General features: G+C 32.3%; 1 protein-coding gene across 2 annotated transcripts in view; it reads left to right on the top strand.

Annotated features, from left to right (window-relative positions):
* The window catches only part of LOC135963175 (endoplasmic reticulum metallopeptidase 1-like), a 421657-nt gene extending 403818 nt beyond the window's left edge, over positions 1 to 17839 (top strand). For both annotated transcript variants that reach the window (XM_065514948.1, XM_065514947.1), the window contains exons 12-13: positions 17202 to 17487; positions 17546 to 17839. In XM_065514948.1, the coding sequence (XP_065371020.1) occupies positions 17202 to 17487; positions 17546 to 17713 (454 nt within the window). In that variant the 3' untranslated portion in view covers positions 17714 to 17839. The remainder of the gene's footprint in view (positions 1 to 17201; positions 17488 to 17545) is intronic.
* Positions 17840 to 27396: the final 9557 nt, after the last annotated feature.

Raw genomic sequence — 27396 nt, 5'->3', positions numbered from 1 at the left:
TAATAGTTATGTCAACAGAAGTATTTGAAAATGGCGGCAGAACACACTACTTTCGAGTTTAAAGATTTGGGGAGTTAAAATTATACAATATTCAAGAACGTATTTTTAATATTTATAATTATTTTTTTTAAGATTGTTATACCTTGTAGGAAAGGGCATCTTGTCCAGATTCTATTTTGGTTATGAGTTTTGTATATGTTGTTAGCAGATTTGAAATTTATTCATTTGAAATATATAATGCTTTTTGGCTTACCTACGCAACTTTGACTAGGATTTTAGCTGTTGGCGCAGTTTGCCGCCGATCTTGTTTTAACATAGAATTAAAGCTTAACTTATTATCTAAAAGATTTATCAATACTAGCTGCCTTTTCGTGCCTATAGACAAATGGCATGCAAAAATGTGGAGGAACTCAGAAATTAAAACAAAAAATTGTAAATTTAATGAGCTTTTTTATCTTGGCAGTTTTGCATTTCATATTAAACAAGAATATAATTTAACAATTATCGAGAGACAAGGAATTAAGCTTTCATAAAATATATGCATAAAATGCACATTCCAAGAATTTATATAAGTTTTTTTAAAAAAGTTTCGCATACTGTTTTATTTTTTTTTTCGTAATTTTTCAATTTCAACAATAGTAATTTAAATTTTTTTTGTGAAAACTTTTTTTTTTTTGCACAGTGTCTTAAAGATAATTTTATGTAGAAATAAACGACACATCACTTGCAGAAATCGGTTTATATTTGCAAAAGTTATTAAACTTCGAAAAAATTTACATTGAAAATTTAAAACTATACAAAATTTTTTTTATAGTTTTTTGTTTTTTTTTTATTCATATGCGCTGGGGGAGAAAATACTAAAAGAGGCGTTAATGAAAAGTTGAATAACTTTTACAATTTTCATCCGATTTGAAAAAGTAAAACCGTGTTTTGTTAAGAACTTAATATTCTTAATACATTGATATAACTTTGTGTATGCTTCCATATCAAAATAAGCAAAAAATACTCAGCGAGACCTATAAATCTAATGAGAAAATACATAAAAACACCATTTTTACTTGTCTTAATATCTCAATTTTATACAAAATTTAAGAACAAAAATAGAAAATGTTCTGTTCAACAAAGAAAAAATATTACAGAAATACTCATCCATTCAAAAGTTACAGATTTTTGATCCGAAAATGACCAAAATTTTCCACTGTGCTCCGGCTTCATTTCTGAAGCAATAGGATTAGAGTTTGTTGTGGATTGGTCTTACTCCATATGCGTCAATTTTGATTATTAACAAACCCATTAAGCCAAAATTGAGCCTCATCGCTAAATGTAATTTTGCGATAAAACAGTCGACAATAATGGTGTTTTCTTTTCTGGCATAAATGCTGCATTTATTCTGCCTTTTACCTTTCTTTGTGTTCTTTTCTGAAAAAAATGTAGTTTGGTCGTGTTCTTTTCTAATAATGTTACCCTAAAACCCTGAAGATATGCTACATGTTTCACCCTCAATTTTATCAAAGGGTTAGAAATGCACCACTTTTTTTGTAAGCAAAAAGTATAGTTTTTTAATATTTAGTAGCTACATAAAATAAAATTGCATAAATGGTAATGATTTTGTTCTATTGTGATCGTTAAAAATGCAACTCATTATGAGGGTATGGGTAACATTTAATAAATGGTACACAATATATAGGCAACATTTTGTGTCAGAAAAGAAAACACCATAAGTTGCGTGAATCAATAACTGATTTTCAAAGCACATTTGGATAATTTGGTAGCATCCCAGCAAAAACTTCGCTTACAAAGCTACAATTGCTACCTAAGTAATGTCTTTTTTAATAACTCACTTTTTAAGTATACTGTTTTTATTTTTTAGACTTTACTATAAAATAAACAAACAAAACAAAAAAACTGTTACTTTTTTTCAACTTGCCCATTTTTTTATTGCATGTTTATTTTTAGAAAAATAGAAAAGAATATTGCATTACTGTGTGAAAACCATTATAGGACGCACAATAAAATAACTAAGCAGTGGTGTAGTGAGTACAACAACAGACTAGCAAACGGATGGTTGATGGTTCGACTCTTGGCTTACTTTTGGGACATCGCGAACAAAAATAATGACTTCTTTCAGTAGAAAAATAAGTAGTCGAATCGTCAAATTCCCCTTATTTTTCGGCTTATTTGTAAGTAAACTTTTTGCTGGGATTGTTCAAGCATCAATATATTTATAATGATTTGCAGGGTATACGTATCCTAAATGTCAAAAAATTAGAACAGTGGGACAGTTCATATGACTCTTTGGAGCAACTCCTGTGTGCCACAAAACAGAAATAAAATAGTATCGTCTACTTTCCTTGATATTTTGTATAAAAGAAGTAACAGAAAACAATTGTTCAAAAATGTTCACAGCGGGACTTTCTCTAATTCAAGAGATTTACGCTGTACATAGTGCAATAAACCGATTCCTAAAATTAAAATAAGTCATTATCATTTTAGATTCGGCAACAAAATTAATCCAAAAAGTTCATTTTCGAAATTATGGAAATCGGTCGGAAGATTTGAAAGTTTATTCATTACCAGGGAAACCAGAAATATGCTCTAAAAATAGGGTTTTAAAATTTAAAAAATATGCTCTTAAAAATACAAAGTTTTATATAATTTTTAACCAAAAAATATACTTTTATTTAAAAAAAAATCAATAGCGGTATACACAATGTAGAGTACTTGGCCTGGCAATGTAGTAAAAGAGCGAAAGTAACATAAATCGATGTCTATTGGATCTGAAAACATTTTTATACATAGAAAATGTTCTTTCGACATCAACTGATGTTATAGGAGCAAATTTAAAAGACAATATTTCTTTGAATTAGAACTAACATTTGATATTTAGATGGCGCTATTATTAAAATAGTGCTTGTTTTATATTAAGACAAGTAAGAGAGCTATATTTGGTTTTGCCAATCTTATATACCCTTCAAAATGAAAAATTTTAATATTTTTAGCTGAACAAAATTTTTTTTTCAGAGTTTTCATTTTTTGGAAAAAAAATGTTCGAATTGTTTTTTTTAAATTTAAAAAAAAAATATTTTGTTTTTTAATTTTTTTTTTTTTTTATGTAAAGCCATATATTTTTCAATTTTGAATTTTAAACAAAGCAAGTAAAAACCTGTAACACAATACCGAAAAATAAGTAAGACAAAATTTGTTTGATAAAGTCAAAATATCCTATTAAACAGTAAATATGCTCTAAAAACGCAAAAATATGACATAAATATGCTCTTAAAACAAATATATGAAAAATATGCATTTAAGGGTAAAATATGCAAAAATATGCACTAACAAATCGATGCCAAAATTCTTAAATAGTTCTGAAACGTTTAAATATCTTATACATGTGCTCATTTGACTCACCAGAAAAAACATGCATTTGCATATTTTGGTTTCCCTGTTCATTACTAGCAAGCCAATATAATTTTAAAGAAGTTCCATTTGCCAAAATTAAAGTAATAAAATATAATAAATATTTCTCAAGACAAAATGAAAGATATTCCAAGCATATACGTATGTATACCTTGTCATCAGATCCGAGTGGTCATTTGACAGATATTTTATTCCGTAGTTAATCAGAACGTGTCATCCTTACAATCCAATAAAAAAATCACAACTATCTCAAAAAATACATGTTTTTATTTTAAAATCAAAAATTGCATTCTTACTGAGACACCCTATAAATATAAATAACGGTATGCTGTATGCTGTAAAATTCACGAATATAGAACTGCCTATTATAATTAAAATAAAATATTTTTTTAAAAACTTTTTTTTTTTACGTTTATTTATTTATCGAATCTGCCTTACTTAGGCCTGACAATAAGTAATAAAATCTTATAACTAAAATTAAAACTAAATGCTCTCTGACGGGAGCGTTGATGTTCATATGGGCCACATCTTAGCGGGGTTTTAGATCGGCTCTACGAACCCTTGATCTTATTTGGGTCTGTGTGAGATGTCTTGCAAGCGGGTTCGGGTGGTTCCACAATTTCATGATGTATTTCTCACGGAAATTCTTGAATTCATCTTTAACTAACGGTACTTGTAGTTCTCTATGGATGTTCTCATTTCTTATATACCAAGGTGCACCTGTCATTGTCCTAAGAATTCTCGATTGGGCACTCTTAGTTGGGAAAACGCCTAGTCTAATGATCGCAGAAAACAATACAGATAGCACGATTATAGCTATATTCGGTAGGTTTTTAATCATGGATGGCGTAATTTTGTCATATCCTGGAGATTTTTTTGTATTTGTGTTATTTTTGATAACTTTTCGAACGTCCTCGGGACTTACTCTGATATGATCATCCGCTGTCTCATGAACAGGAGGATTTTCCAGTACAAAATCATTGTTGGGTGGATTTGGCTTAAATACATTACGTAGGTGCTCGGCAAAAATTAATGCTTTGTCCTTAGCATTTATTGCCCAATTACCGTCAGATTTTCTCAACGGAGTTTTTCCCTCTACCGCGGTATACCGGTGGTTTGATGTTACGTGTGGCCTTCCAAAGAGAAAAGTTCGTATGTTTAGTATTCGTCAAACTCTCAATGTATCTTTCGTTTCTGCGATCCTCTTCTAAACAAAGGGCTCTCTTCAGTCTTCTAGTAGCGATGGACAGCTTCTGCTTTGCAGCAGGTGATCTATTTTGTTGCCACTCTCTTCTAAGCTTTCTCTTTTCGAGAAGCAATCGTTCAATATCTGAATTGGAAATATGCATTTTTGGCTTTCTAGAGATCTCGATCCTTGAATGATCCAGAGCCGAAATAATTAATGACGTGAAGTCATTGACGCATTCGTTTATCTCTCCCTCACACTGTATATTTGGATTTGTGTGGATATGGCTACTGATAAACTTTTTGTATTTAAGCCAATTTGTTTTGTAAAACGGAATATTTTCAGGAGATTTTGGTATATTTTTCCCATAATAGGTGACTATTGCGGGTGAATGGTCGGAAGATAAATCAAAAGATATTTCCGTAGATAATGAATTTCGATCTACATTTCTGGATATGGCAAAGTCTATAAGGTCAGGAATTTTCCTAGGATCAGTAGGCCAGTATGTTGGTTGGCCAGGGGATATGACATCCAAGCAATTCTTACTGTCAACTAGGGCTTTGTAGAGCTGTCTTCCTCTAGGGTTAATTAGCCGTGAACCCCAGTATGTGTGTTTCGCATTGTAATCACCACATGCCAGGAAACGATCTCCTAGAGTTTCAAAGAATTCTTCAAATTTGTTCTTTAGTCATCGAAAATCGTGGGTGGCAATATATGGAACTCACTGTAAGATTTCCAAATAAACATTCCAGTCGTATCGAAGTTGCTTGCATATATTCTTTTGAAAATTCATCTAGGGCATAATGTTTTAAACGGCTTTTAATCAAGATACCAGTACCACCATGAGCTTTTCCGTCGAGATGATTTGTGTTATGGAATGAAAATCCTGGAATATTAAAGTGTATCTATTTGTAAGGTGTGTCAGAAATTAACATCACATCGACGTCTTTACTTATCATAAAATTATAAACCTCTGATTTATGTTGGTTCAAACCATTTGCATTCCAAAAACAAACTTTCAAGAAACTCATTTTTTTGATAGGAGGATTTGAAGCATTTGGTTCTGCGCTCTCAAAAGCTCTTGTATTGTGTTTTGCATGGTTGACATTATGTTAGTCATGTTTTGATTAAGAGAGGTAATATTTTGTGTAAGCGCTTGTAACAGGTTTTCTAACACCTGTACTTTGGGGTATATTAGGCTGCTTATTTTCTGACTTCAAAACACCAGCGTAGGAGTTGGTTACAGATTTAGCCGTGTTTAATTGTGTGAAATTTGCATTCATTGTCGTAGAGTTCTTATTTTCATTATTACGGGCTACTGAATTTACTGGTGTAGGAAAATCTATGTTACCCGCAGATGGAACAAAAAAGTCATCTCTCTTTGGTTGACGCCTCTCTCTCAATCTTTTTAATAATTCTTTGTAAACTGGGCATCCCCGATAATTCGCCGTATGGTCGCCACCACAGTTTCCACATTTCTTTTTGAGACCCTTTTGGATAATATCACATTGTGATGAAGAATGCAAGTCTCCGCATGCAACACATACAGTGCGTAGGGTACAATAATTTCTCGTATGTCCAAACTCTTGACAGTTACCACACTGGACAGGTCGATTTCGCTTGAGAGGTTCCTCAATAGTTATTCTACGATTCAGTAAATAACGAAGAGAGTATATTGGGTGAGTTTCATTCCCTTTTAGTTTTTTATCATCTGGATCTAACTCTACTCTAAACATTGGTTGAGGAGTTTTGTCTCTGTTAAATATATTTATTACTACTTTCGTTTTATAGCCCAATTCTTCCAGGGCCTCCTTGATTTCGTTAGGTTCTACACTGGACTCTATACCCTTTATGACCACTATAAGGCCCTTACTACTTTTCAGCTGATATGTGTAGAAATTCTTCTTGCCGTCGTTTAAGTATTGAGAGATTTTTCTATAATCCTCCTCAGTGTATATGACTATTTTCGTTTCATGCACACCACCTTTTCTTATTGGGACGATGTGGAAATTATTTTTTCCAACAAGATCAATTAATATTTTTACCAAATTATTAGAACTAGGTTCCCGAAGGAAGATTGCTGGTGGCTTTAATGGTTTCTGACTAGAATTACCATTTTTAAAAGAGCGTAACGATTATTATTCAAGGGACTTGTATTTAGTTTCTGCTTTTTAAAAGGTGTCTCCTTTTTTTGTGGACTTAAGATTATTTTATTAATACTTATGTATCTAAGCATACCTGGTAATACTGCTGGTTTTGTTGTGGTTATATTTCTTACAATGGAATTTCTTCTTTGGAATGGCACCCTTTGGTGCACCATTGTTACTACTTACGGTTTTATTAGTGTTAATTACACCTGCGCTCTCACTAGAATTTGTTTTCTGTGGTTTATTTAAAGCTTGTGTATACATGTTTAACTCTGATGTTGTTGTTGTGTTTAACACAGGCGTATTGTTCTTTATATTGGAATTTTTTGTATTCTCTTTTGTGCTATATTCTATACAATTACTTTTCGGTGATATTGATTGCATATTATTTCGCTGGCTTAACATGCAAAGGCTCTAAGTCCATATTTTAAAATTTTACAGGAGAGACAAAAAACATTCAAACTTTTTTTTGCGTAAATATTTTTGAATTCTGTAAACGCAATTTTTTTTGTATTTTTCTTTGTTTTCGATGTGCGTAAAAGCAAAATGATAACTTAAGTATTTGCCGAGATAAAAGGTTTTTTGGACTTAGAGCTTTTTCTATTAATTAGTTTGTAGTTTTTTTATGGACTTACATAGGTCTTTTTCTTAGAACATGTCTTTCATTTCTTATTTACTAGTTTATATATCTGGATTACTAAGTCATTAATTTAAAAAAATTTCAAAAAAAAATTAAAAAATTTGGAAAAATTTAAAAAAAAATTGGAAACAACTTTTTTAAGAAGGATATATAAGATTCGGCACAGCCAATTATAGCTCCCATACTTGTTTTTCACTAATAATTTTAAAAAAATTAAAAAAAACTTGAAACATTTTTTTTTTAAATTTTAAAAAACAATTTTGAAAATTTTTTTTAAATTTTGTATACCTAATAATATTTAAAATTTGTATTTTAAAGTACAATTTGGTGAAGGATATATAAGATTCGGCACAGCCGAATATACATAGATATAATAGGTTTGTGTAGATGTTTGTAGATATTAGTCTTACACCCACCTTAAATTATACCGATAGACTCAGGATCACTTTATGAGTCGACTAATTTTGAAGACATTTCGATAAAATATGGTATATACACTTTTTTAGTCCCAAGGACGAAGCCTATTGAAACTAGCTGAAATCGGTCCATTATTTCCCCGAGCTCCCATACAAATGTCCTCCCGAAATACTTTATACTATGGATATCATGTCACCTGATTTCATGCCGATCGGTCTATAACTGGTCATAGCTCCCATATAGGGCCCGCTTCCAAAAATCACTTTAACGAGCATAAATCTCTTAAAAATGTTGGTATACACATAAAATTCAACGCAAATAACTTTGATGGCGATCGGTTCATAATTAGTCGTAGCTCCCAAATAAGACCCTCTTCCGAAAATAACATTTTTAAATTTTAAAAGAAAAAAATGGTTGGGCTTGACCGACCATTTTTCCAACTTGTTTTAATACATGTCATTGAACAATTTGACAGAAATGTTTAAATTGGGACTTAGAGCTTTTTATAGGGACTTAGAGCTTTTTCTTGTGATAAATTGGACTAAGCGCTTTTGCTCATCACTACAAAACAACAACGAAAAGCGAGATAACTCCAATTTTTTTTCTTTGTAATCAATGTATTTTTACTTATTGTACATTACTGCATTAAAATCTCAATTTCTAAAAAAAGTGGACTTAGAGCCTTTACATGTTAAGCCAGCATCATATAATTGAAGAGCGGGGGAACAAGAGCGAGCTCTCTCAATAGGTTTGGCGGTTAAGTAATGTTTGTTGTAATTGCGATCAGTTATATTTCGTTGATCACTCTCCCCACTGAGAAATATGTATGCATTTCTGCCGTTTAAGCTGAGCCTAGCAGTCTCATCATGAGAACTCATATGCTCTTTCACTCAAATCAAAAGAAAAGGAACACAAAAACACACTTTCATGGCGTAATGATTATAAGGTGTATGCGTTACGGCAACAAATACAACAATACAAAAACAAATAACTTTTATAGTGTCAAAAACAACTGACATAATGTATACAAACTACAGCAAAAAAAAATTTTGACAAGATTGAAGTTGTAAACAAACTCGAGCAAAAAAATAATCAGCTGTTTGATTAATGTCACCTTGTATATCATTACACCATGCACACTTTCTTATTAATTTAAATCTATTTTTGATAATTTAAAAATTTTTTGACACTATTTGTTTGTTTTTTACACTGTTTTAGTTGCACAATTGGTTTTTTTTTTATTATTTTACTTTAAGTCCAAATCGCCAAATATTGTATATATTTTTAATTTAAAAAAAAAAAACTTTAACACTTTTAACTTCAATAAAAGTACGGAGCGAGCTAAAAACACGTCTGTCTCAAGCCCAAGTCTACATACTGGAAAAATTATTATCTTACTTTAATTTAAAGCAGTTTTTTTAGTTTTTTTTTTATGAGATATATAATAATAAATGTCTTATGTCGATTTTAGCAAAAAAAAATTCAAATAACGCCCAAAAGTTCACAGTTATTAGAGTTATTGATTCTGAGTAAAATAACGAAAAATTTATTCTCGGTCACGCCTACTTTTGGTTGGGCGGGACTATTAAGTTTCATAATATTTTAACATTAAAGCCAAAAAAACCATAAAAAATGTTCGTTATTTGACTCAGAATCAAAAAATTTAATGACGGTGAAATTTTGGAAGTGATAGGAAATGTTGCTAAACCCGACTTAAGTGATGTTGTTATAATTTTATTTAGTGTGAATTTATTTTTTTAACAAATATATTTCACTACTTTTAACTTACAAATACAGCTTTCAACGAAAGAAATTTAATTTGAATTCCTGTATGTAGACTTTATTGGGCTACTGTACGTGAATAACTTCGGGACGACGCACTGTGGAAAAAATTCAACATTTTTCGATTGATATGTTAAAGCCCAATAAGTCGATCGTATGTATACTTTTGTAACGATGTGTATGCCAAATTTAAATTTTAGACTAACCTAACTTTTAAGAATCAAAAAATACATCGCCCAAATAAAGTTAATTTTATAAACGCCCGGACCCGCGCGTAAAACCTTAACATTAATATTAACAATTTTTATTCAAATATTTCTCTATAATAATTATGGCATCTTAATTTAAATCTTTATAGTCGTTTTTATTTTACCTGCTTATATTTATGAGTCTAATATATGATTTTATTACCATTTAACTACAGAACTTTTAAGACCAGAATACCGACAAGGGATGATTGGGCCGCGAACTCTGTCCTAAGGGATGATGTGATCTCAATCTACACTGATGGTTCAAAGACAGAAAGAGGCACGGGCTCGGGAATCTTTTCAGATGAACTGGACCTTCTGATGTCTATTCGATTACCCGATACCTGCACGGTTTTCCAGGCAATGATTTATGCCATCGATACAGCCGCGAGAAGAATCCGGGAACTGAATCTCGAAAATTCGACTATACATATCTACTTGGACAGCCTTGCATCAATCAAGGCTCTTAACTCCAACGTGGTCAGGTCGAAATGTCTTCTCACTTGTATCAAATCACTGGCACAACTGACGCAACATCACGTCGAGTTGATATGGGTTCCAGGACACGAGGGCATCCGGGGAAATGAAGTATCTGATGAGTGCGCAACCAACGGGTCGTCCCTGGACGTATCTCTAGCGCAAAGGGATATTCACACTCCCCTGGTGACAGTATCGAGATTGATAGATGAATGGGCTTTGAGTGAGACGGAACTCAGGTGGTCAAATATCATCACTTGTAGAATATCAAGAATGCTCTGGCCCAATCTGACAGAGGATAGAACTAGGACTCTTTTGTATCTTAGCAGGAATTCGATCAGGCTTCTTACGGGTATAATTACTGGGCACTGTATGATTGGACATATGTCGGAACGTATGGGTTACCCACGTTATAGCTACTGTAGATGTTGTTTATATGAAGAGGAGGATGAATCGGTACAGCACCTTCTATGTGAATGCCCAGCCTTACAAGAGCATAGACTACTACATCTTGGTAGAGCTCTTTTCCATGATCTGGACTGTCTCAGAGATGTGTCACTAGTAAATATGATCAGATTTATTAGAAGTACCGGTTGGTTCCCACGGGGATCACAGGAATCACATAGTCAACGAAATTAGGGAGGGAAACTATTCTCACTTTATGTACGAATTTTCAGCATAAGGGAATAGTATTTCTAAGGGTATCACAATGGGCCACAAGGCCTCCGAGTGAACTCGCTAAATTGCTAGCAACCCACGTAACCTAACCTAACTATGGGTGTTCAAGAAGTTATCTGTACATTAAAAAAATACAAAAATATCTCAATCGTTTCAAAAGTAACACAGTTTTGGCCGTTGTACACACAATTCTGAGCAACCATGCAATAATACAACATGTATTTTTGGACAAAATTTAAAGATATAATTTGAGAACTAGAGCAATTTTGAAGAATTTATGGAAGGTTCCAACAATTTGTATGTGCTTAATTTGTTTACTGGTTCAAAATGTTTAGTTAATTTTTGTCATAATATTCCTGCCAATTTTTTTGAACAGATTTTATATCATTAGAATAAATATGTATATAAGTTTTGATTTAGTCACAAAAATGGCTAAATGAAAATAAAATAGGCTAAAAAAATGGCTAAAGGCTAAATTAATTTTTTTGTGGCTAAACAAGATTGAAAAGGGCTAAATTGGCAACACTGGTCTGCATGCCGCTTGTGACATACTACCTACTAGGATATTCAATCGATTAACCGTTAATCGGTTAACCGATTAATTTTTGACGGTTAACTGTTCGAATAATTTAAAATTGCCGATTTTCGAATAACAAATAAACCGATTAATTTGTGTCGATTAACCGATTAACCGAAATTCCTTTTTTTCCACTTTAACATACATATTTTTTTGTATTTATTTTTCCATTTCAAATTAAAATTACATATTTTTTTGAACATTCAAGAAACATGTTTAGTGAGTATGAAAACTGACATATTTAATTTACATGTATTTGAAACTTTGTTTGTATTTACATTATTTTTTTGGAAAAGAGTTTTTTATCAGAACTTAACTATTAAAAGTATTCAATATCTAAAAGTATATGGTATAACTAAAAAAATAACTGATATATTGGATATAGCGAGATAGTTTTTTCCAAGTCAAGTTTTATTAAATCTAAAGAAAAAAATAGTTTTAAAGAAAAACATTTAAATTATATTGTTTTTTTTAAGATTATTTCAGAAGTTTTCAATAAAACCCTAAAAAACTTACATATGTATACAAAAACGATCTCAAATACCATATTTGAGAAGCCGCAGAACAAAAGGTACTTTTTCGCATCTTTTCAAAAATTGGTTTTTTGTTATTTTGTAATATTTAGGTTGAAATCTTTTAGCAACAATCAAGTCAGAAAAATTTTTTAATTTTTTTACTAAGTAAATGGGTTCTAAAAAAATTGTGCAACACTAGTATAAAACGAAAAAAAAAATATTTAATTTCAATGTGTAATTTGTTTATATTGTTACGTTTTAACCTTTTCAAAACGCTGGTTTATTTCCTTTAAATAAACCGGATACTTTTCATTGCAAATAAAAGCCGTTTAGTAGTTTAAAAATTGTAACAACTCTTTATTTAAAATGTACAACAACAACAGAATTAAATAGCCACTCAATGTTTTCTTATACACGTTTATAAATTCTCAGAATTACAGACACAATTTATAATGTACACGAATTTACTTTGAAAACAAACACAACACACTTTAAGGCACTTAGATGATGTTTCCTCGAAAAGCGTCTCTGATCAACTCACTAACGACTGCAACCTCTGCCACTATTTATAACACTGCATTACCATCTAGAAAGCTCTTTAACTGTCAAAGTTCGAATATTCTAGATCATACGCCATCTGTGGTGTACTTTCTACAATGTTCTTTAACGGATTATTCGAAATCGAATACAGCGTTGCCAACTTACAATCAAATCAACTGAAAGCTTTTATTTAACAATGCCCACAGATATGTTACAGTTTTACAGCACTGTTACTTGAAAGCATTATGCTACTTTTAAATCAGCCGTTTGAATTCAAGTACAATTTCGTAACACTGCCCCCCGCTTAAGCCTGTTCGTCCCGAATAGGCATAGATTCACTTCTCCCATAGGCAGCTAGTCGTTTCAGATGTTAAACTTTAATTCCCGATATCGGTCTTCCACATTTCCGTATTCTATAAACCATGTCATCCAATTTCTTAATTACCCTATGTGGTCCTTTGCAGTGATTCATTAATTCGGATGACAAACCCTTATTACGTTGTGAGCTATATCTGGTTTTCATTTGGTCATTTGTCATTTTAATTCGTCTCCGAACGAGTTCATGCATTTCTTTTTCTGCTGAAGCACCTTCACCCATCTTGGAACCCGGCCTGGTGATCTTTTCTCTGCGGGACAGACCAAGCACTGCAACAGGAACCATTCCGTCGTTGCACTGTTGAACGAGGGCCTCCATTGTTACATGGCCACTTCTCACATCCGCTGGTTCCAACACCAACAAACCATAATCCTCCACTTCCTTGTGCTCAACAAAAACTAACTTTCTTACTTGAAACTTGTTCTCATATCCGACGTCAAGGGGTATTTTAACATTTCGCCAATTCATGACTTTTTGTCCCATATCCAAAGTAATACTGTGACTAATCATGAAGTCTGCACCAATGATTACTTCGTCCACAATATCGGGAACAACAAATACATGATTTACGCTAATACCACCAATAGTTAGTTTTACATTAACTTTACCATGGACAGCGGCAGGCTCTCCAGTAGCGGTGCGTAGACTTACATTGCAAATTGGTTCCATCGATTTCTTTACTAAATCTGTTCTGATGATAGACTGCGACGCTCCCGTGTCCATAGTAAGGATGTGCTTCCGACCGTTGATGTACCCACTAGCAGTAAGATTGTTATTTTCCTGCTGCAGTACTGATATGGAGATGGTAGGGCCATCAGGTGTGGGTGTCAGATCCTGTCCCTCAGTGCTAGCTCGCTTTAAAGGTGGCTCGTGTAATACTTGATGATTCGCCAGCTGGTTATATCTTGATGGTGAAACATATCTGATTCGCTTTCTTGGTGCTCTGCAGTTTCGCTGAATGTGACCCATTTTTCCACAGTTATAACATTTAACTTTGGCTTTAGTTTGTCTCTTACTTAAAGCTTTTAAAACTGCCTCTTTTAATTCCTTTAATTCGTTGACCATACTTCTATCATTTTCAGCGACAACCTCGATTTTCCGCACATTACACACCTGGGGCTTTGAAATTATCTTTGCAGTTTCTTGTACCAGCGCGAATGAGACTGTTTCAGCAAATGATGGTTTAGGTGTAGCACAAACCGCATGTTTTATTTCAGGATCGCGAATGCCATTGACGAATGCCTCCATCTTGATATGGTCCAAAAACGGGTTGTTCTCCCCTGGATATGTAAGCCGTAGCAAACGCTCGATTTCCAACGCAAAATCTTGTAGCGTCTCATTGGGTTTCTGCACTCCACCACGCAACTCCACTCGGTATAATTCTTTTTTATGTTCGCCACCGTACTTACGTTGTAGCGCATCCATTATGTCATCATAACAATTTCTGTTGCTTGCTGGCACGCTTTCAAGAACTACTGCTGCATTCCCTTTTAAGGCCAAAATCAATTCTATAGCTTTTTCTTCATTGTTCCACATGTTTCTAATGGCAACTGTATCAAACTGGAATTTGAACACATTAAATGGTGTAGTGCCATCAAAACTAGGGGCCTTTATTCTACTAGAGGATTCTGGAATAATTCGTACCGCTCCTTCTTGATACTGATGACTATTCACTTTTGTTACCAAGTCGGACACCTTTTTGTCAATTTCATCCATTCTGTTGTTAATAACTGCTCCTTCTTGACATTGAACATTATTCACTTTTGTTTCTAAGTCCGAAACCTTTTTATCAATGACATCCACTCTGCAGTTAATAACCTCAGACATTTCCTGAATTTTCTCATCTGTTACTCTAGAAGATTCTTGAAGTTTCGCTTCCATTTCCGCTAAGTGTTTTATAGTTTCTTTGACTTCAGCTTTAACTTCAGAACGAAGTTTCTCATTGTCGGCAAGAAGTTTCTCATTGTTGACTCTAGATGTTTCTTGAAATTTCATTTCCATTATTTTATTTTCTTCTTTAACTTCAGCAAGAAGTTTCTCGTTGTTTACTTTAGAAGTTTCTTGAACTTCTGCTTTAACTTCAGACAGAAGTTTCTCGTTGTTTACTTTAGAAGTTTCTTGAACTTCTGCTTTAACTTCAGACAGAAGTTTCTCGTTGGCTGTTTCCATTTTTTCCATCATAGCCGCGAACATTGTGCTTAAATCCATGCTGCTTGTTGTTGAACGTGTAGAAACTTCCATTTCTTCCTTATACTCGAATTCGTAAGCACCGATGTCAATATCACGCCGTTTGAATTCGTCTATAAGCCTCTTTTGCAATTCTGCCTTGTTACCTGCTGTTGGTAGCTCCAACTTACTCAGTTCCTTCTTGAGTTGTTCAACTTTCAGTTCCTCAAACTTCATGCTAATTAATTTGCAATCCCACTTCTGACACCAATTGTTACGTTTTAACCTTTTCAAAACGCTGGTTTATTTCCTTTAAATAAACCGGATACTTTTGATTGCAAATAAAAGCCGTTTAGTAGTTTAAAAATTGTAACAACTCTTTATTTAAAATGTACAACAACAACAGAATTAAATAGCCACTCAATGTTTTCTTATACACGTTTATAAATTCTCAGAATTACAGACACAATTTATAATGTACACGAATTTACTTTGAAAACAAACACAACACACTTTAAGGCACTTAGATGATGTTTCCTCGAAAAGCGTCTCTGATCAACTCACTAACGACTGCAACCTCTGCCACTATTTATAACACTGCATTACCATCTAGAAAGCTCTTTAACTGTCAAAGTTCGAATATTCTAGATCATACGCCATCTGTGGTGTACTTTCTACAATGTTCTTTAACGGATTATTCGAAATCGAATACAGCGTTGCCAACTTACAATCAAATCAACTGAAAGCTTTTATTTAACAATGCCCACAGATATGTTACAGTTTTACAGCACTGTTACTTGAAAGCATTATGCTACTTTTAAATCAGCCGTTTGAATTCAAGTACAATTTCGTAACAATATGTATATTAGATCAGGATTAAAAACACTCATTTAAAATATTATCGTTAAAAAAAGCATAAAAACATACTTTTTGATTTTGTTTTTAACAAAACGTACTTTTTTTCTTTATTTTTTAACAAAAGGTTTTTTTTCCGATATTAAAATTGTTTTATATCAAACATCCTTCACATTTAATGTGGTGACCTATGGCAGTTAGATGTATCAATTGTTAAGTAAGAAACTTGTTACCATTTCCAGGTTCATTCAGTTTTTTTAGGGGGGCGAAATAAATAAAACTCATTTTCCCAAAAATTTGAAATGTGCGAAAAATTTCCTTTTGTTCATTTACTATTATATTTTGGTTGAATTGTTATGTTTTGTTTTTGTATGTATGTATTTGTACACAAAATTCGTTGTTGTATTTTCAATTTAAAATTAAAATAGAAATTATTCGGTTAATCGAATAATTTTAAATTAACCTGGACTTATTTGCTCAATTAACCGATTAAACCAGAAACCCGATTAATTGAATACCCTACTACCTACTCATGCAATGCATTGTGTTGGAATTAGAAAATATGTGATGGAAAGGTGGATAGAGGGAGATGTGTTTGTGGACATTTGATTTAAATTTTCCTATAATGAAAGTGACAGGAAAGACTTCAGCAGGAAGCTTATTCCACCTACGAACAGTACAACTAAAGAACGAATTTGTTCATTCCTGAATTCAATTTATAAGGATGAGAAGAAACATAAACAGTTTGCCGCGAAAGTAATGGGGAGCTGAAATCTAACAACCAATGCCGTTCTATTATAGTATTGGATTGTATTCTCCTGTATTGAAAGTTTTGGTCAGAATCTAAAAATTGCTCTTATGAATGAAGGGGACAAAATATTAATCAATTAATAACTGAATTTCAATATTTTAAGATTTTTGTTTACAAGGATACGATATGATTTTTGTTGATAAAAACATTAAATTTTTTTCATAGAATTTTTTTTAGTGTTTTCTGTAGTAATATATAAAGATAAATATATTTAGCATTCGAAATAAAGTTATTTCCGATGTTTTTTGTGAACAACTTTGCAGTTTTTACAACTGAATATTTGTTAGGATTTTATTAGTTATAATTAACACAAAACATTTTTATTAAATTTTATTTTTATCATTAATTCAATTAATTTATTTTCTTAAGTGGATTTTGGGTTCCTGGACCAGCGCCGGTTGTTCGAGAAATTGGACATCTTACACTAGTTTTGCATGAAAAACTAACTGCAAGTCGGCATCGATTGCATTTTATGATAACTGGAAGTTATTTGATGTCTTTAAAAGTTCGCCCAAAGGAATCGGTGACACTTGAAAGTTGGAATTTAACACCGCGTTTGCCACCTGAGACAGTTTTTAACAAACAGAAATGCTATTTTGTCATGATTACACATGGATTGGAACATGAAGCTATCAATATAACATTGACACTTAAGGTACGTATTTCCACTGCAATCGCATTTTATATCCAATAATAAACTTTCATAATTTAAGACTGCTGAAGAAGATTTTAAGCGTTCTCTACTTGATGTAACATTGGTTACCACGCATTTTGAGCACCATAAGGAGCACACATCCATATTCGCAAATATACTGAGTAAACTGCCAAGCTGGGCATATGCAGTGCCATCGGTGGCTTCCCTTAAATCATGGACTTTTTAAATCTAACTCGTAGTACATAAATAGTTATAACTTAAACAATTCATTTACTTGTTTACTATATTCTTATTTATATGCATTAAAATAATTACGAATATTGATCATAAGCTTTTCAAACTTAGAGATTTACTTCATGTTTTTCATTTATTAAATTCGAAAATAAAAAAGGCAAGTTATAACAATGTACAACAAAAACTTTCAACACATAATACTACAGTTCTTGTACATTAGAGTGACAATCAGTTGTATGGAAAAAAAATTTTCTTAAAATTTTGAAGGCTTTTAGGCTTAGTGTCACACCCGGCACTCTGAAATCAAAGAAAAAAATCGGCTGTCACTCTAATGTATATATTTATGTACGTTTAAAACCAGATTTTAAAATTATATATAAATACTATTTTCGAATTCCATATATGCGCAAGCTTCATATTAGAAATATTTATCGCAGTTTTTCCAAAAATATTTTGCCTTACAAAATATTTTATGTGCAGCTAGAAGACAAAATTAAAATTTTTAATTTTTAAAACATTTGCAGCCGAAATAATTTATATTTTTGGTCAGCAAACACAATAACTTCTGTCGATTTATATCGAGCTTTCTCAGAGATCGCACTATACGAGTTGTTATAGATGGAATTTCATCAAACGAGTTCAAGATCAATTCAGGGGTACCGCAAGGCTCCGTCCTTTCTCCTACTATATTTCTTATCTTTATAAACGACCTTCTACGTCAAACTTCCAACCCTATCTACTCTTTTGCAGATGACAGCAACATTTGCCATTCATATGCATTCAATTATAGACCAAGCCTGTCGGAGATTGGGGCAATGAGGCAAAATATGAATGATACGCTCAACCAAGATCTTGTGACAATCTCTGAATGGGGTTGTGCGAATAGAGTCGATTTTAATGCGCGCAAGACTCAATGTTGTATGTTAACCCACAAACGCACAACAGATCATGTTGCTCCATCTGTTTTTATGGGTGGTGTAAATATTAAGGAATCAGAAGCTCTTGATGTTCTAGGCATGAGTATTCAGTGCGATGTCCGCTGGACAAAACACATTTTCGAGTGTCGAAAGAAGCATTCAAGTGCCTTGGTTTTCTAAAACGGTGTAAGAAATACTTCACTCCATCTGATCTCCTTACTATTTACACCACTTATATCCGACCTAAAATGGAATACAACTCTCATGTGTGGGCCGGTGCTTCGAAGTCTATTTTGGAGTTACTCGACCGCGTACAGGAGAGGGCGAAGATGCTTATCGGTGACAGTAGGGTATCCAGCTCTATTGACTCACTGGAACATCGTCGCAATGTGGGTTGTGTTTCACTGTTCTACCGATACTACAATGGTATGTGCTCTGCTGAAATTAGGGAACTTGTTCCCGAAACCCGTAGATCTTTACGCAACACACGCTCTTCGGCAAGGGCACATCAATTCGTTGTCGACTGGACAGTAGATCGCACAACACATTACAGGGAAAATTCGTTCTTTAGCCGTACTGTCCGTATGTGGAATAAGCTTCCTCCTGAAGTATTTCCTGTCACTTTCAATATAGGAAAATTCAAATCAAATGTCCACAAACACTACTCCCTCTGTCCTCCCTCCCATAACCTATTTTCCTAGTTCCAACACAATGCTTTGCATGAGTAGGGGTCATCCCCTGAGTGCTGGTCCAAGAAAAAAAAAAAAAAAAAAAACCATAAACAGCAATCGATATGCAAAGTAAAAAATTCAAACAATGGAAATATGGAAGATGCTAAATGTAGAGTCTACTGTGCACATAGGGGCAAAGATATGTTAAAAGGGGTGATAAATCAACCAGTGGGTTTTAATGTCTGGTATCATTGAAAGGTAATTTTCTCTAGATTTTAAATATGCAAAAATATTATAACCCACCGAACAAAATAAAGTGTAAAATACTGAAATCAAAGAAAACTGCTATTTTTTTTTTAATTTTTCTAATTATTTTATTAGTCATTTAAAATACATTAAATTACATTATATTGAGGAGCCGCAGAAGGGAAATTGAGTTTTATTTATTTCGCCCCTAAAAATCTGCATGAACCTGGAAAAAAAAAGAACCTTTTGTTAAAAAATAATGAAAAAAGTACCTTTTGTTAAAAACAAAATTAAAAATTATATTTTTTATGCTTTTTTTTAACGATAATATTTTAATGAATGTTTTTATATTAATCCTGATCTAAATATAAACAAATTACACATTGAAATTAAATATTTTTTTTTTCGTTTTATACTAGTGTTGTACGTTTTGTTTAAAATTAAAAAAAATGTTGCTAACTTTATTGTTTCTAGAAGATTTCAACCCAATTATTATAAAAATACCAAAAAAAAATTTATTTAATAAATGCGAAAAAGCACCTTTTGTATGTGATTTTAAGAATAAAAAGTAATATGTATAAAAAATTAAAAATATATGGGGCATTTCATGTCAAGGGGGTAAAATTTTGACATTTTGGTCAAACAGGAGTTTTTTCTTATCCATGTAACTTATTACCTATTGTTCTTAGCAAAATGTGTCCCAAATAGTTTAGATAGCTCTTTCTTCAATCTTTCGAAAAAAATATTAAAAAAAAAAATAAAAAATTTTAATATTTTTTTTCCGAAATCAACTCTTTTTTGACTTTTTTTTTTAAATGGACCCTTTTTTTCTTAAAATAAAGCTTAGATATTTTCCTTGAACACCTATGTGGTCGCTTAGTGGGATGAGAGTGGGATATCTATCAAAATAAATATTTTGTAACTCAAAACATAAAATTTTTGACTTTTTTTGCAAAATAAAAAACTTTGTTGACTTTTTTTTCAAAATGGACCCTTTTTAATTTTTTTTTTTAGCTCAAACAAAAGCTTAGATATTATCCTTGAAAACCCTTTTGGTCGCTTAGTGGGATGCGAGTGGGATATCTATCAAAATAAATATTTTTTAACTCAAGACATTCAATTATTGACTTTTTTTTTTGCAAATTCGAATTTTTTTTCAAAATGGGCCCTTTTTAAAATTTTTTTTTAGTCAAAAGAAAGCTTAGGTCCATTCCTTTAAGATATTTTAGGTCCCTTAGTGGGATACGAGTGGGATATCTATCAAAATAAATATTTTGTAACTCAAGATATACAATTTTTGATTTTTTTGGCAAAATCAAAAACTTTTTTGACTTTTTTTTAAAAATGGGCCCTTTTTGTAATTTTTTTTTGCTATAAAGAAAGCTTAGGTCTATTCCTTTAAGATGGTTTTGGTCGCTTAGTAGGATGCGAGTGGGATATATATCAAAATAAATGTTTTGTAACTCAACGACTCACAGCATTTCTAAAGGGCTGGTCCGATTGGGATAAAATTTGAGTTGGGTGTAGCCAAGGAGTATTCTAGTTTAAGTTATTAAAATGGGCCCTACAAATAATCCAGGGGCGGCGCTATGGGGGCTCAAAGTAGGGTATCTTCGACATGTAAAATTTTTAAACACTTGCCATTTTTTTGTTTCCCATCCGATTTCAAAGAATTTTATATTTTTGGAAAGCGCTTGCGTGTGCTATTAATCTCTTATAATTTCCTAGTTATAGGCATTTCAAAATTGAAATTTTAAAATTTTGCCATACATTGGTCCGCTTTTTTAAAAATATAGGGCGCACTTTTGGACCGAATGGACTCGAATTTTTTTTGTTAGTTAGACAACTAAATTACCAATAACATACAAAAGATTTAAGAGCAACATCGATTACGAATCCAAAAATAACCGATTTTCAATTTAAAAATTCAAAAAATAGTATATTTTTGCTGTTTTTTGGACAAAAAGGTGACATAATTCTTTTTTTATTAAAAAACAACTTTCTTTAAGAACATATAACAATTTTATATTTTTCTATAAAGCTTCTTTGCGGAGAACATTTTGGTATAAAAAACATGTCTTATTTTTCGAACATGTCGGCCACATGTTCTAAAATCCCAAAGCTGGGATCAGAAAACGGAAAGCAGTTTTGGAAACCCTGATGTGTTCCCTATTTATCCCTAAAGTATTTTTCCAGCCCCGAAGGAAATGTGGACCCTATAGACAAAATTGTAAAAAATACCATTTTTGGGATTTTCGCTCCAATTTTTAGGAATTGCGGGATTCCCTTTGACATTTTGACAAGTTTTTTTACACCTTGTTATTTAGAATGAGAAACTTAAAAAACGCTGAAAATTTCATTGAGTTTCGTTAATAAATAAAGATTTTATTACATATTCATTTAGTTTCTAAAACTAAAATTTATATCAAAATTTTAATTGGATTGCAAATATTAGGAACAATTTGATCCATATTTTTTCCGAGCTGTATTTTTTGTTTAGATAAGTTAATTTTTGGTCTTACAAAAAAATTTCAAGTCAATATCTCAATTAGATTCAAAAATATGCCACTTTAAAACTCCGTCCTTCAAAAATATTGCACTTTTTCATACTAAAGAATTTGTATAAATTTTCTTAGTGTGACTGAGTCAGAACCAATGATTTGTGTTGAATAAAATATTAAGAAAATTTATAAAAAAAAATTTAGTATGAAAAGTGCCATATAACTGTTCCCGTGGCACTGACCACATTCCATGGAATATTAAATTCCATTTTTTTTCTGACCAATTTGGAGGAACTTGATTTTCTCTGAAACGGGTCTTCCGATTTTTTGCACGGAAAGCGTTTTTTAATCTATAGCAAGTATACTTTCATCCCTACTACAGGTAACCTCGTGGCACTGACCACGTTCCATGGAATATTAAATTCCATTTTTTTTCTGACCAATTTGGAGGAACTTGATTTTCTCTGAAATTGGTCTTCCGATTTTTTGCACGGAAAGCGTTTTTTAATCTATACCAAGTATACTTTCATCTCTACTATAGGTAACCTCGTGGCACTGACCACATTCCATGGAATATTAAATTCCATTTTTTTCTGACCAATTTGGAGGAACTTAATTTTCTCTGAAACGGGTCTTCCGATTTTTTGCACGGAAAGCGTTTTTTAATCTATACCAAGTATACTTTCATCTCTACTATAGGTAACCTCGTGGCACTGACCACGTTCCATGGAATATTAAATTCCATTTTTTTCTGACCAATTTCGAGGAACTTAATTTTCTCTGAAACGGGTCTTCCGATTTTTTGCACGGAAAGCTTTTTTAATCTATACCAAGTATACTTTCATCTCTACTATAGGTAACCTCGTGGCACTGACCTCGTTCCATGGAATAATAAATTTCATTTTTATCTGACCAATTTGGAGGAATTTAATTTATTATGAAATGGGTCTTCCGATTTTTTTGCACGGAAACCGTTTTTAATCTATACCATGTATACTTTCATCTCTACTATAGGTAACCTCGTGGCACAGACCACGTTCCATGGAATATTAAATTCCATTTTTTTTTTCTGACCAATTTGGAGGAACTTAATTTTCTCTGAAATGGGTCTTCCGATTTTTTGCAGGGAATGCGTTTTTTAATCAATACCATGCAGGGTTTCGATATTCAGCTCTAGCAACATATTTCTTACATTTGACTATGCAATAAATATGAAATTATCTCATTTCATCACAATCAGCTAATATAAATATTCATACTGTTCGTTCGTATTACTATTAAAATTGCAATGCTAGTCTGCAATTTTTAGTAGCAAACACAATCCATTGCATATCCACCAAAATATATGTTCGTGCTTTAGTACCACACACAGTTTTTCTGTCGTGCTAATATTGCACTCCATTCGTTTTATTTTGTTGTGCTGGCAAACTTTTCTAGCAAAAATACACACTTCTGTAGTTGTGCTATAGCACAATTGACATTTCTGCAATTGATGCTATCAGTTGCTGTTCTTGATAAGTGCATAACAACATATCAGTAAACACACCCAATGTACAGTTGGGCAGAATCAAAATTTTTTTGAAATATATCTGGCATTTCTAAACGGCTGATCTGATCAGGATAAAATTTGACGCGGGCATAGCCAAGGAGTATTCGTGTTTAAATTATTGAAATGGGACCTACAAATGCCTCAGTGGCGGCGCTATGGGGGCTCAGAATAGGGTACCTTCGTCATGCAAAATTTTTAAACACGTGCCATTTTTTTGTTTCCCATTCGATTTCAAAGAGTTTTATATGTTTAGAAAGCGCTCGTCTATGTCTTGAAAAAATATGCTTGTGTGTGCTATTTATCTCTTATACTTTTCGAGTTATAGGCATTTCAAAATTGAAATTTTAAAATTTTGCCATACCTTGGTCCGCTTTTTTAAAAATATAGGTCGTACTTTTGTACCGAACGGGCTCGATTTTTTTTGTTAGTTAGACAACTAAATTATCAGTAATATACAAAATATTTCAGAGTAATATCGATTATAGATCCAAAAATAAACGATTTTCAATTTAAGAATTCAAAAAATAGTAGATTTTTGCTGTTTTTTGGATGAAAAGGTGACAAATCTTTTTTATTAAAAAAAAACTTTCTTTAAGAACATATAACAATTTTATGTTTTTCTGTAAGGTAGCTTTACAGAGAACATTTTGATATAAAAAACATGTCCCTAAAGGGCAACATCCTTTCGTCCTTCGGAATTTGACCTATTTTTTGATAAAAATTTCAACTTTGGACCACATGTTCTAAAATCCCAAAGTTGGGATCAAAAAACGGAAAGCAGCTTTAGAAACCTTGATTTGTTCCCTATTTATCCCCAAAGTATTTTCCCAGCCCCGAAGGAAATGTAGACCATATGGTTAAAATTGTAAAAAATACCATTTTCGGGATTTTCGCTTAAATTTTTAGGAATTGTGGGATTCCTTTTAACCTTTTGAAAAGTTTTTTTACACTTTGTAATTTGGAATGACAAATTTAAAAAACGTTGAAAATTTCATTGAGTTTTGCTAATAAATAAAGATTTTATTACAGATTACATATTTATTGAGTTTCTAAAACTAAAATTTTTATCAAAATTTTAATAGGATTGCAAATACATATTAGGAACAATTTGATCCACATTTATTCCGAACATTTTTTTTTCTTGTTTAGATATTTTAATTTTTGGTCTTACAAAAAAAATGCAAGTCAATATCTCAGTTAGATTCAAAAATATTTACACTAATGAATAATCGTTATTTCGTATTACATACTTGACAATAAAATAACTAGCAGCATCCAAATAGCCAAAAAACAAGAAATATCAATGCAACCATAGCAAAGCAACCAAAGAAATGTAAATTGCTGCCAGAGAAAATTGATAGCACAACAAAACAAAAACGAATGCTGACGCGCAATATTAGTTCGGCAAAAAAGTGTGTATGCTGCTATAGCACGAACATATATTTTGGTTGTTGTGCTACAATAACGAGTTGACAACTGGTTGTATCTGCTACTAGAAATTGCAAACTAACTTTGCAATTTGTATAGTAATATATGAATAGTAACAGCAATTTATATTAGCAGAGTTATACAAAATTATAATAGTAACTATATTTTTAGTATGCAGATTGATAAAAATGTATATTTACTGCAATTGACGGCTAATATAGTAGCAATTGTAAACCCTGATACCATGTATACTTTCATCTTTACTATAGGTAACCTCGTGGCACAGACCACGTTCCATGGAATATTAAATTCCATATTTTTTTCTGACCAATTTGGAGGAGCTTAATTTTCTCTGAAATGGGTCTTCCGATTTTTTGCACGGAAAGCGTTTTTTAATCTATACCAAGTATACTTTCATCTCTACTATAGGTAACCTCGTGGCACTGACCACGTTCCATGGAATATTAAATTCCATTTTTTTTCTGACCAATTTGGAGGAACTTGATTTTCTCTGAAATTGGTCTTCCGATTTTTTGCACGGAAAGCGTTTTTTAATCTATACCAAGTATACTTTCATCTCTACTATAGGTAACCTCGTGGCACTGACCACATTCCATGGAATATTAAATTCCATTTTTTTCTGACCAATTTGGAGGAACTTAATTTTCTCTGAAACGGGTCTTCCGATTTTTTGCACGGAAAGCGTTTTTTAATCTATACCAAGTATACTTTCATCTCTACTATAGGTAACCTCGTGGCACTGACCACGTTCCATGGAATATTAAATTCCATTTTTTTTCTGACCAATTTGGAGGAACTTGATTTTCTCTGAAATTGGTCTTCCGATTTTTTGCACGGAAAGCGTTTTTTAATCTATACCAAGTATACTTTCATCACTACTATAGGTAACCTCGTGGCACTGACCACATTCCATGGAATATTAAATTCCATTTTTTTCTGACCAATTTGGAGGAACTTAATTTTCTCTGAAACGGGTCTTCCGATTTTTTGCACGGAAAGCGTTTTTTAATCTATACCAAGTATACTTTCATCTCTACTATAGGTAACCTCGTGGCACTGACCACGTTCCATGGAATATTAAATTCCATTTTTTTCTGACCAATTTCGAGGAACTTAATTTTCTCTTAAACGGGTCTTCCGATTTTTTGCACGGAAAGCTTTTTTAATCTATACCAAGTATACTTTCATCTCTACTATAGGTAACCTCGTGGCACTGACCTAGTTCCATGGAATAATAAATTTCATTTTTTTCTGACCAATTTGGAGGAATTTAATTTATTATGAAATGGGTCTTCCGATTTTTTTGCATGGAAACCGTTTTTAATCTATACCATGTATACTTTCATCTCTACTATAGGTAACCTCGTGGCACTGACCACGTTCCATGTAATGTTAAATTCATTTTTTCTGACCAATTTGGAGGAACATGATTTTCTCTGAAATGGGTCTTCCGAGTTTTTGCACGGAAACCGTTTTTTAATCTATACCATGTATACTTTCATCTCTAATATAGGTAACCTCTTGGCACTGACCACGTTCCATGGAATATTAAATTCTATATTTTTCTGACCACTCTGGAGGAACTCAATTTTCTCAGGAATGGAACCACCAATTGCTTGCACGGGTAGTTTTTAATAATCTATAGTATGTATACTACCATCTCCCATATAGCTGTTCCCGTGGCACTGCCCACGTTCCACAGAGGGTTGAAATGTACCAAAAGTGGCGATTAATTCAAAAGCTATTGGGTTAAAGTGCATTAAATAATACATCACAAACTGCTAAAATTACAGTTGTGAGTAACTTACTTTATTGGCAGTGAGCGGTCAAAGTCAAATAATTTTTACAAATTTTGAATGCTGTGGTTAAAATTGAAAATTGTGATATTTCGAGAGCTTATATTTTTTGTTAAATCTGTTAAAAGTAGAAATATTAAAATGGAACTATCAACTTCAGGTATTTGAGAACATAAATAAATAATTTTTGTTTAGATAAATGTTTAAAAAAAATCAGGGCGAGATCGGGTAAATTCCATTAAATGCTCTAAAAATATGAACTTTCAGCTTCTATATACAGAAAAAAAATCGTGCGGGTTTATTGAGGTTTTTTAATTATTTAAGTTATAGTGAAAGAACTCCTCTTGCTAAAAAACATATTCTGATACAAAATAGGTTAAAACATTTTTTTCTTACATTTTTTTTATAGTTGTGTTTTTATGTATTTATGATTGTTCATTACAAAAATTTATAATATTGTCTTTTGTGGTTTTTTTTAAAAAAAAATTGTACATTTATAAAATTTTGTGAAAAACAAAAATTAGATTTAAAATTAAATTTATGCTA

This window comes from Calliphora vicina, chromosome 1 (assembly GCF_958450345.1).
Source record: "Calliphora vicina chromosome 1, idCalVici1.1, whole genome shotgun sequence".
Classification (NCBI taxonomy): Eukaryota; Metazoa; Arthropoda; class Insecta; order Diptera; family Calliphoridae; genus Calliphora; species Calliphora vicina.
Note: the sequence above shows the minus strand (reverse complement) of the source record. Positions and strands in the feature narration are given on the sequence as shown.